Genomic DNA, 12355 nt, shown 5'->3' with positions numbered 1-12355 from the left:
TTTTTTTTCATCATTAGGAAATAATTTTGGAAATGTGGATTTACTCTTCCAGGATACATAATAAACATCAGAAGTAAAATATTTTACAACACTAAGAAAAAGTCAAGAAAAGCCATAGTAAATAACTGTCCATGCTAAAAGCTCGTTTCTGCAAAACAATTTAACTTAACATTCTTTAAAGTTTCCATTCAAAATTGTGAGGAAATAAAACACTAAAAGATGTGTACTGTAAAGGAATAAATCCTTTATTTATGATCCATTAGCAAATGTGGATTACATCACATGTAAACATAATATGTGTGAGGAGTTAGGGTCTAAGGCATTTCCTCTTTGGTTTTCCTAAAAATGTTTCCTCAGGATTCAAACATGTCCTGCAAAGGTGGTTCAGAAGAAGGACTGTCCTTTGTGGAATCCACGATCTCACGTTGTGAAGTGGTCACTGACTGTGGGTTTCTCCACCCACTGTCCGAAGCCCCTTATGGCCAAGTAAGATTTCAAAACACTTTTGGCCTCCTGGTATGGCTTTGCCATCATCTGGATTTCCAAAACAAATGCAAACAGCTGAGACAGAGGAAATTCTCAATAGATGATCAGTACCTGGTCAATACTTAAACTTAGTCATTCACTGAAAATGTAAGACAATTGTCCATTGTACCAAAGCTTTTCTGCAAACAACTTCTTCAAACGTAAAACATTTCCAAGTTTATTATTTATTATTAAATTATCAAAATGAAAGAAACCATGTAAAAAGGATATGTATGTGCTGTTCTGACTGCAAATCAGTGTAAAGGAATGAATATTTATCTATATGCTCCACCCCACTGAAGGAAGAAAAAATTAACTATCCTTTCTACATACTAAACTGAATTACTTGAAAAAGAACACTGTAACAAAGGCTGAGGGACATGAACCCAGGTCTGACAGGAGATAAACGTGAGCTCTGACAACCAGCCCAGAGCACCAGCTCCCTGCCATAGCAGCCAAAGCACCCAATTAGCCTTCCTAAGTGAAAGTTTCCGTCACACCATCCTCCCCTTCGGAGAGTGACGGTCTCCATCACAATATCTTCACCTCTGGGGAGTGCCTCTGCGCGTGACACTGTCCACGTGTGCCTTTGCATACAACTGCCCTTTCCATCAGGGCCACACCCATGCCCCACATGAGGGGTCTTCACACTGGGCTACACCATCCCCTCACAGCAGGGGTGGGTTCCTCAACCTGGGGAACACTCTTAACGGCCTCCCCATGATCCCACTTCTGACGCCATGTGTAACAAAGGCTGAAGGCAGCCGCCCTACCCAGGACTCTAACCCAGGGCTGACTGGAGGTAAATGTGAGCTCTGACCACTGGTCCAAACAGCAAGCTCCATGGCACAGCAGCCAGAGAGGTCATTTAACCTTTCTAAGTGACAGTCATCACAAGCGCAATCTTTCATACACTACAGTAATATGTTATGTGCTGCCCTGTAGAATCTTTAACTAATCTTCAGGTAATTAGGAATATAGGAATCACGGTCCTCACCAGCACAAATGCAAAAAAAACAAAAAACAAACAAACAAACAAAAAAACCACACACACCACACACATTATTCCAGTCTTTTTCCTATTAACATCTATATATGTTTAAAGCCTTCAAAGGTCCATCATGCCAATATCAAAGAATTAATATGAATTCTTACCACATCGCTCAAATGAGGCAATGCTACAGTTACAATTTCTAGAATCATTTACAACCAAGTTGGTGAAAGATATTTTCTGTTGCATAGCTCCTGAATCAGCAATAGTGCACCACAAATATAAATAAATGTAAATGTAATAGAAGGCGCTTAAGATAAGGTAGTTTCTACATGTTTCAAAACCCACAAAAAAATTCTTCTTTAGGCCCTACATTAATATATTCAATATTTTTTTTTGTATTTTACATTTTTACTTTTTAGTATTCTGATATTTAATAATTTATTTTTCAGCTCTTCAAGATTTTAAAACTAAAATAAGTGCTATATAAATAAGCTATTGTCATGCTATTATGTGTAAACCTCAAAACATATTCAGGGAAAATGTGGGAAAAGGAAACAAAACAAATGAAAACAAACAATACCAACAAACTATGATCCAACATGAAGTACCTTGGCTTCCCTGTACGATCCAGCAGCGAGCAGCTCTTCTCTCTGTGCCTCTTTAGCTACCAAGTTGAAGCGACTCAACATGGCAGCTTTGCACAGGCGACTGGCAAGTGCAGGTCCACTCTTAAAGGGAGACCTGTTGCATGTACACACACACACACAAAAAAAAATAAAAAATACTGAAGGCAAAAAAAGAGCAGATGTACATCACAAAAATGAAACCACTATATATATATGTTACTCAAGTTTAGTTAGCAGTTTGCAAAGTGTCATTCTTTGAAATGAGTCTAAACTATAGGACAGAGAAAGCACATGGAAATAAAAGCACAGTCAATTAGATTCAAGTTACTCATTCAACAATGAGGAAAACAAAACATCTTTGTTTATAAACATGTTTGTTTGTAAACATTTCCCTAAATGACAGCAAAAAAAAAAAAAAAAAAAAAAAGAAGAAATGAGAGGAAATATGGTGGCACCTGAACCCACACCACCTGCAAAATGTAAGAATGAGAGGATGATGTGCTGCAGCTATCAATGCAGGTTGACAAACAGCAGCAAATCTGTTTAATAGCAGTATATGCTCAAGAAAAGTGCTTCAAAAGCACTGAATACTATGCTATCCACTTCAATTAGTTATAAACCAGCAGAGGAACAAGACAAACAATTCTGTACTGTTGTGTATCTTCCAACTGCTGCAGTGGTTTTGAGCGATAGTAATTTCCATTAATGCAAAATTATATTTGGTGAGACTCTGAAACAGAGAGCATTTGTGGATACAGCGTAACCTGTATTCAAAGAATGTATGACAGTGACACATACCTGTTTTCACACTTAAACACACACTCACCTTTCCATAAAGACCCTGTCTGCTTTGATTATGGCTTTGCTAATTTTGAGGGGGAAACAAATGGGACAGATTACCTAGCTACGGATCACTACAAATGTTGCCGGTCAGAACTGAAAGTGAGGGTGGGATGTGAGTTTTCAAATCTGGTAGTCCAAAATATAAATTTCCCAACTGGACAAACTCACTGCTCCACAGACTTGCCCTCCAGGCTGTCAACAACCTCGAGTGAGACGTCACCCTGGGTCCAGTTGAGGCTCAGAGTCCTTTGAGTGCTGTGGATATCCGTGGGCATCACTGACGGCACCAGGCTGATATGTGGCCGGTACACACAGTAATACATGGGCAGCTTAGATGTGATGCCATCCACTCTCTGATTTACTGCAACCTCCATACCACGTGTATCACTGCAGCTCTCATCACCTAAAGTAACACACAGCACACAAAGAGAAACAGCCCAACAATTCAAACACAAGGCATAAGGCATGCAGCCCACTGAACCTAGTCACAGGTGAAACAGTAGGAAACTACGTGTACACTGCGTTCACAATTATTAGGCAAGATAGTATTTTGACCATATTTTTATGCATGTTTTCCAACACCAAGCTGTAGAAACTTGAATGCTTATTGAATTTAAGCATATCAGGTGGTGTATTTGTGTAATGAGGGAGGGTGTGGCCTAAGAAGATCAACACCCTATATTGAGGTGTGCATAATTATTATGCAGACCCTTTTCCTCAGGCAAAATGGGCCAAAAAGAGATGTAACTGACTCTGAAATGTCAAAAATTGCAAAGTCTTTCAGAGGGCTGCAGCAATCTTAAAATTGCTAAGCTATTAGGGCGTGATCACAGAACCATCAAACGTTTTGTTGTAAATAGTCAACAGGGTCGCAAGAAATGTGTTGAGGAAAAAAAGAGGCAAATTAACTGCCAAAGATTTGAGAATAATCAAAGGTGAAGCAACCAGGAACCCATTATCCTTCAGTGCTGTCATACTTCAAAACTGCAACCTACCTGAAGTGCCCAGTAATACAAAAAAAACAGTGTTCAGTACTCAGAGACATGACCAAGGTAAGGAAGGCTGAAACCTGACCACCACTGAATAAGACACAAAATGAAACATCAAGACTGGGCCAAGAAATATCTGAAGATGGATGTTTCAAAGGTTTAATGGACTGATGAGAGTGACTCATGATGAACCAGATGGATGGGCCCATGGCTGGATCAGTAGTGCGCACACAGCTCCACTTCGACTCAGGCGCCAGCAAGATGGAGGTGGGGTACTGCTGTGGGCTGGTATCATTAAAGATGAGCTAGCTGGACCTTTTCGGGTTGAAGATGGACTCAAAATCAACTCCCAAACCTACTGCCAGTTTTTAGAAGACACTTTCTTCAAGCAGTGGTACAGGAAAAAGCCTGCATCTTTCAAGACGACCATGATTTTTATGCAGGACAATGCTCCATGGCATCAATCGAAGCACTCCAGTGTGTGGCTAGCCAGTAAAAACCTTAAAGATGAAAGAATAAATTACATGGCCCCCTTCCTCAGCTGAAATAAACCCCATTGATAACTTGTGGGCCTTTCTTAAACAGGAGATTTATGGTGAAGGAAAACAGTACAGCTCTCTGAACAGTGTGTGGGAAGCTGTGGTTACTGCTACACAAAAACCTGATAGTCAACGGATTAAAAAACTGATAATCCATGAATGGAAGGTTTATGACCGTTATTGAAGAGAAGGGTGGCTACATAGGTCATTGATTTTTTTTAATTGTTTTAAATGTCAGAAATGTTTATTTATTTATTTATTTATAACATTTACAGCATTTAGCTGACGCTTTTATCCAAAGCGATTTACAATTATGAGCTTAACCACTCAATCACTTTTAATGTCTTATTCAGATTTGAGATTTAAGATTTTGGATTGACAGAGCTCTGTAGTTGTTCATTAATAAAATGAATCCTCAAAAATTGCCTAATAATTGTGCACACAGTGTACATACAATGAGTGGCTAGGTTTTTGTTTTGTTTTTTTTATCAAAAGCTTACCATTACCAATTACTATGCATTACCAATCGATTTCACTCTGCTTTAAGTAATCAGAGATTAAATGACTAATTGTAACTTCTCTTTGTTCTGTACAGAATTGTTCCATTTACCAAGTGGCCTTTTTCCTAAATGACCTACTATAAAAAAAAAAATAAAAAAAAAAGTCTGGATATTTAGTGTAGCTAACTAAAAATGCATACGCATTAACTTAAGCATTTGCAGAAAAAATATATTTGTGAATTAACATTCAAATTTTTAAAAGTGAACTAACAGTATAAAGGCATAATAAAAGCCTCCAGCTAACATCTACACTTTGATCAAAATAAGATTATGAAAGATGTCAATAAACATTAAGACAAGGTACACAGCACATAGGACTCTGCTACCTTCAGTCAGCTAACTTCAAAATACCAACATGGTGCCAGATGTTACAGAATAAAACAGAACAGAATGCTATACATTTTGCAGTCAAATAGACACAGTTACAGAGTAATAAATATTAAATAATAAAATTTTAATAAAAAACTCATTTTATTTGCAAAACTTACCGATGAGAATAGTGCTGACATAGATGGGCTCAATGAAGTGACTCAGTAGTGCCCCTTGGAAACCCAAAACCTGCCATCGTGTGATCTTGTCAGTAGCTGACATACTGACCACACAAGAACCACTTGGCTCAAATGTAGAGAACACGGAAAAGACCTTCCCATCGATCGTCACATGCAGACCCATCTGATTATTTACTTCCCAAGCTGCGATGGACAGGGGGTTCAGATGACTATGGGGAGGGAGGGATAGAAACTATTTGCTGTTAAAATATCTAATGGGTAATAAAAATGTATATACAAGTTACTCACAAAATGCCAATGTACCTATATTTACAACAGTGGCAAGTCAACAGTAGTAAAATGTGTGGTCCTAATCTGAGATAATGTAATACACATTTTACATTTTCATGGTTCAGTTTTCCTATCCAAGGTAATCCATATTTATTAGTGTGATTCACACCCATGAACTCAGCACCTTCTCTGCCATGTGAGCTACAGGAGCACATGCATTTCTTAACCTGTCAAAGGCATTACCAATGTGAGCTTCATTTTCTGATGCTTTTCATACTGAATGTAAAATAAAGCAAGCTATTATCTATAAATCTGTATATTGTGTGTGTGTGTGTGTGTGTGTGTGTGTGTGTGTGTGTGTGTGTGTATCCCTACAGGTGAGAAGGTATTTGAGCAGCTCCTTTGGGCAACTGATTGAGGTAAAGGTGCAGAGTAATGCGAGACTTCAGACTCAGTAGTTTGGTACTCTCATCCTGCTGAAAGATCGATTTCTCTTCCAGAGAATGATTCTTACTGTAGAACAACAACAGATGTCTGTATAGATACCTAAAACAGACATCACAAATTCAAAAAAGGTCCAGCCTTTTGTATCTGACAGCATTATCTAGAAGAGTAATAAAATATTTAATAAATAAAATATTTACTTTAGGGGCAGAAGACAATAAAATGAAAAGTTTGCTACAGACATTAGAAACAAACTTGCCCTATCTTAGCACACATACTGTTTCCAGACTGCAATGGAAAGACCAACTATCAGATTTTAGAAATTAAGAGACTAGTAAACCACTCAAAAAGAAAAAAAAGACAAAAATGTATAGACCTCATTAGTGATCTACGTGCAGTCACAACTGCATGAGAGTCATGAAGGACACGTCCATTAGGTGTCAAGCGCTCCTTAGAGTTCAAATTGCCTGTACCAAGAGCCACTACCTCACATCCTAATGCTGTGGAGAAAGAGAGCATAGGGTTAATTAACATGAAACCATGAGCTGAAGCGAACAAAAATACATGACATCTTGCAATCAAGAACTTGTCACAAAACATACTGCAGAGTAGTATGTGTATTTGTCTGGATTTAATCTTCATAAAAATCATTAAAAAAACATCAAAGGGCTGTGAATAAAATATTGGAGACAACTTGGTCACTTTTTTATTTTTATTATTTTTGTATCCTGTTTGGAATCGTATATTTTACTTATCTGTTACCCTGCTGGGGCTCAAATATGAGTCCTTATTTATTCAAAAGCTCTCTAAAGCTGGAAGAAAATATTAAAGCCTTTGAACAATCCATACTACAGAACAGAGAGAAGCAATTGTGCCAATTAGAAATATTACTTCCTGTTTGTTAATATTCTGTTTGATGCAGTTGTAATACATACCTACTGTGTGAATCTTAGTCAAATAATACATTGCGCTACAGTCCACTGTTAGTGCAAAGTAGATTTTAAGATGGCCAAGATCTATCGCCCAATACAGATGTGTCATTGTTACAAATGACACTGTTAAACTCGTTAATCCTGCCTTTTTACACACTGCCAAGAGAATGCATGTGTGATTCCACACAGACATGTTTTCACTGCAAAAATGAATAATTAGCGGTCTTCCATTTATCTTATGGCATTATTCATTTTCAGTGGCATTGCAATGACATGTACTTTTACTTATCCTAAGTTGCAAACCACAATCGTCTTCTGAAAGTCTGTGACCTAATGGCACTTTCCATGTTCCAGTGTTCAGACATCTGGGCTCCTGCAGGCTGTACTGAACGTCACCCAAATTTACAGCATTTAGCAGACACACTTGTCCAGAGTGTCACACCAAACTGAAATTCATCATGAGTATTCATGAGAGAAACATGTGCGTGAAATCCTTGCAAAGGCCTGACCAATAATTTTCAAACAAAATGATCAAAAAGGATGCTCTAAAAACAAGCAGACAGACTTAAATAATGACAGGAAGGAAAACCACTAGTTTTCCCACCACTAGTCCACTGAGTCACTGCTGATAGATGCTAATGTGATCTATACTGAGAGAGTGACATTGGCGTAGAGATCAGTGTGTGACATAGGCAATCAGATTTTGGTCTCTATGCCATTGAACTCTTCTCATGTTAGTGCCAAGGAATCCATGTACGCACATCTTGGACTAAATATACATTTCTCGAAAACAGCACCAAAAATATTCTCCACAGACAATTGCCAAGAAGCTCGCTTGATTTTGCATATACTCATCTCTGTGGCATGCAACAGGTACGTACTTATGTCCTGAAGTTCCTACAGGACAAGCCAAAAGCTTCCTCTTCCACCAAATTACTGTACAGCTGCATAAATAAGTTCATTACAGTGTTGGAAATCTTATTGTAAACATTCATCATCCAATTTCCTTCCCCTCAGCGGAGGTTCTTAAGACTCAGACGTCACAACAAACTGATTACTATTTCAGGGAAGGTGCATACAAACAGAAAGTGATCAGGGTGATTTGATGTCTTATACTAAATGTTCCAAATATTTGTTTAATGCCACTATGAAATGCCTCCTAAAATTGCCATGGGGTCATATTTACCTTGCCGGATATGGTGCTTTACCAATGAAAATTTAGTAAAGCTAAAATATATTTTTTTTTTACTTTCTGATTTATGATCAAAAATTAATTTGTACAAAACAAGCTTCCAGTTAATAGTTTGAGTTATACGCTCCATAGTCTTACTAGAAGTACATGAGAAAACACGACAGGTACATTGTTTTTATTTATATCAATAAGTCAACTAAACTAAATAGCAGCCTTAGTCTATTTTTGGATTTTGGATAATTTTGGATTAATGGTCTAAAGTAGCCATTAATCTTTATCTTATAAAGAACTTTATTACAGAACATTTTAGCAAATCTAAACCGCAATACAGAACAGCATAAAGTGCATTTATTCCACAATTTCAGTAACTAGACTTTTTAAATGTTGGCTGTTGATATTTGTCTCAGTGTAACTCTTCTCAAGTCAAAATGACCTGGCAAAATTTTCCAGGTTTCGATCAGCTGTGGCTTATTTGTGATTATTTTGTCTATAGTACACATCATGAGTTGGAACATAGCACTTGCCAATATTATGATAAAATGATAAACATACAAAAAGTTACTCTGAATAACAGTATATGCCATAATGCTGCAGCTACGTGTAAATGTTAGGTTAGATTCACTGATTATCATCTGATTAGGCTTGTGTGTTGAAGGTCCAAATTCTTACATTTAGAAAGTAATGCAAGAATATACAGTGCCAATTGGTAAAGTGATTGAAAGATTTCCTGCATATTCTTAGACTTACCCGTTTTGTCACTGGTTTAAACCATAAATCACTACATAGCCTGCTAAAACCGAATCTGCTTTGTGACACTATTCATCAAAACCCAATGACATTTATGAGATTAAACTGTTTTCCTCAGAAAATGATTTTTCTAAACATGATGATTACAACAATATCCTCCGAGCTTCATATTTGGTTACTCAAAATTAGCATTTGCCATCAACTGTGCATATTGGTATTAGACTAGTAGAAGCCACCTTTGGAGACTGCAAACATCACACATAGATGAAGACGCTCAGAAATTGTGAGCCTGTACATTTGTTTTTGTTCTTGTGAACAAAATCAGTGACACAAAAAACAAGAACAACAATGCATGCAGCAATGCCATTAAATAAACCCAGTTCCTATGTGGGCATGAAAACTTACGAGACTGGGTAACGAATGCAGCCAATGTTCCACCACAGCCGGAAAACGCTGGGTAACTGTCCGTCAGCTTGGAGAACATCTCCTTAATGGCACTGGAAACCTGGTCTTTAATAGGATTCTTCCTCTCTGAGTCAAACGACACACAAAGACGAAATCAGTGTGTGTGTGTGTATATATATATATATATATATATATATAAATAAACAAACATTTACACTGAAGCTTTTGACCAAAACACTGAAAACGAGTCTTCCTGGCCTTCACCCTTTTTTTTTTTTTTAAAGCTTGTGGTTGCTGACCAGAGCCAGATAAACCCAAAACCTATAAAAAACATTTTATATTTTAAATGCTAATTTACCACAGTCACTACAATTTAGTCAAAGACTAATTTTAATCCATGTCCAGAATATTCAAATTAAATTTACCAAATAAAGCCCTTCCAGCATGGGCTTCTAATACCTGGGAGGCAGTCTCTTTCACTGGCAGAGGTGGAGGTCCCACTAACATACATATGCACATACACACACACATACAGATATGTTAATTTACAATCACATTTGAAGTAAAACAATAAACCACATTGTCAGGAAAAAATTATTTAAAATAGCCCATTTCGTGTGCAAGGTGATTCAAGACGCTTTACAGGTGGTTGGATATTTGGTTCAATACAAGTTAAATGTGGTTTCTTTTAACTTAATGTCTGCCTTCTTAGGAAGTCTGGCATAAGGCATTATAAAATTTAACTTCACTATTAAAAAAAATAAATAAAAAAAATAAAATAAAATAAAAATGCATGAATGAGACAAATTCTTATTTAGACCAAAAGTTTAATTTTGTTTTTCTTTTTTTAGATGACTGAAACTTGACAATTACTTTGACATGAACCCAAATAGAGATCACAGCAACAGTAAAACCTAGGTTATGAAGCATTTATTTTGGTTTTCTAGTTCTAGTCAAGATAAGCATCATGGCTGTGGCTCATCTCTAAAAGTACGTAGTAAATAAAACCAAAGTTTCCTTTCCCTATATATGACTTATCATTGCATCTACCAGGCAATAAATACAGAAACGTGAGGTGCCTGTCACTTCTATAAATGATAAGGTCCAGGTCCTACAGATTATCCACCCTCCCTTTATCTAGGAACCAGGTGTAATAAAAGTGGCCAACCAGTTACATTAATATAAATCAACTACAAAGGATTATAAAATCCAGAGCAGGTTTTGGATTTAAAGTAAAGATTTGAGTAGCAATAGTCTAAGCGTTTATTGTTTAATTCTTAAAATCTGACAGTGTTGTGGTCCAGAAGCGCTCTCTCTCTCACACACACACACACACACACACACACTTTATATATATATATATATATATATATATATAAAAACAAACTCAGGAGTAGATAGGCTGAGTTTGTACAACATGAAGCATAATTCGAAACATGATCTCTGCTGATGAGACAATTATTTTAAGCACTGTAAAAACTCTTCAGACGTAAAAACCAAATTTTAAAGGAATCATACAACAATTCACACAATGGAAAACAATTACCAGAAGCATCAGGCAGTACACCATCATTCTCTATACTAGGCAGCAGTTCCTCCAGTGCCAACTGAGCTGCCTTGGCCCTGGCTTCTTTCTTATTGGAGCCCATCCCAGTCTTATATTCCACTCCATTAATCACAGCACAGAACGCAAAGTAGAAACCTGTTATTCCTCCTGGTGATGCAAAAACAGTTGCATATTACAGACACTTTAAGTACTACTTAGGCTTGTTTTCAGAGATACGCAGCACTGCATGCTATTTTAGGAAAAGAAACTACAAAGTAAAACAATTATACATTTTCTCTGTTGGAGTTATTTTGCTTCTTTTTTATTTATATAAATATTTCTACATACCAATAACGTAAGGCAATTACCTGTAGTAATAGTCTCCTTCAGTTCCACCTGGAAGTGTAGCACCTGTGAAAGTTGGTACAGCAAAGATACAGCATGGGTCTCTCCTCGCTGGTATCTGTCTATCAACTCCTTAGGAATGTTTTTCCGTTTGTAACCTGATAAAAAGATGGAATATTACCCAAAGATTCAACTCTGCAAACATCGACTAAAAAGAACACCACCAACAAATTCAACCTAAATTTATTCCTCTAATAGATGACTCAACTGATATTGCGAGGGGAGTTGCAGGCATGGTCGAGTGGGTTACTACTAGTGTGGTATTCAAAGATAGGCTGCTTTGGGAACGGCGAGAACCCGGGTGAAGCGGTCATGTTTTTCTTGAGAATTTGAGCAAAACTCGCCCCTCTTGACCGGTATGACCCTTCTCGTCCCATCATTTTGGCGCTGCAGACAGATACACAGACGGCCAGATAGCACTGTAGCAAGTTAACTGGTCTGCGTTGTTTGGTAAAGATTTTAAACAAGCTAGCTACCAAAATATCTAATTGTCTAAAACGTACAGGCAACAACCGCTAAATAGTTAGCTAGCTAAGCTAAGCAACTGCTAAAACCCGTAACGTCAGCTAGCTAATGTTATCGTGCATTTCTTCGGTGGAACGCATTGGAGACATTAAAGACACAGTATTCAAAATAACGCAGAGCACTATAGACAAATTAAACAAATTACGAAAGCTAGTAATCCTGCCCAAATATAGTTACCTACATGACTTTTGGGTTAGGTAGGGTTAGCTAGCTACCCAAATAAGTGTTCTTAGTTTATCTTCAGTTTGATGGGCTAGCTAAAGCTATGATTGGCTAACATACGATAAAATAAAAAGAATAACGA

General features: G+C 37.2%; 1 protein-coding gene across 2 annotated transcripts; it reads right to left on the bottom strand.

The window, feature by feature from the left end:
- Nucleotides 1-306: 306 nt before the first annotated feature.
- On the bottom strand, nt 307-11906 carry adad1 (adenosine deaminase domain containing 1 (testis-specific)). Of its 2 annotated transcripts, none has more exons than XM_027009613.3 (11): nt 11735-11906; nt 11490-11624; nt 11122-11289; nt 10001-10075; nt 9576-9701; nt 6676-6799; nt 6231-6401; nt 5565-5794; nt 3157-3391; nt 2128-2260; nt 307-534 (listed from the first exon to the last, which is right to left on the bottom strand). In XM_027009613.3, the coding sequence occupies exons 1-11, from the start codon at nt 11904-11906 to the stop codon at nt 421-423; spliced, it is 1683 nt and encodes a 560-aa protein (XP_026865414.2). In that variant the 3' UTR covers nt 307-420. The 2 variants fall into 2 exon arrangements, with proteins under 2 accessions (XP_026865414.2, XP_081569999.1); XM_081713873.1 differs by having other exon boundaries at nt 11744-11906.
- Between the last annotated feature and the right edge of the window lie 449 nt (nt 11907-12355).

The sequence above is a fragment of the Electrophorus electricus genome, chromosome 4 (assembly GCF_041902795.1).
Source record: "Electrophorus electricus isolate QZ-2024a chromosome 4, ASM4190279v1, whole genome shotgun sequence".
In the NCBI taxonomy this organism is placed as follows: domain Eukaryota; kingdom Metazoa; phylum Chordata; class Actinopteri; order Gymnotiformes; family Gymnotidae; genus Electrophorus; species Electrophorus electricus.
Note: the sequence above shows the minus strand (reverse complement) of the source record. Positions and strands in the feature narration are given on the sequence as shown.

Bases quoted from the DNA above. Each gene is read 5' to 3' on its own strand.
- adad1 (XM_027009613.3), bottom strand. From the start codon at position 11,906: ATGATGGGACGAGAAGGGTCATACCGGTCAAGAGGGGCGAGTTTTGCT. The intron at 11,625-11,734 runs GTTGAGTCATCT...TCTTTTTATCAG, and splicing joins CAACTCCCCTCGCAATATCA to GTTACAAACGGAAAAACATT. The intron at 2,261-3,156 runs GTGAGTTTGTCC...TACATGCAACAG, and splicing joins GAGGGCAAGTCTGTGGAGCA to GTCTCCCTTTAAGAGTGGAC.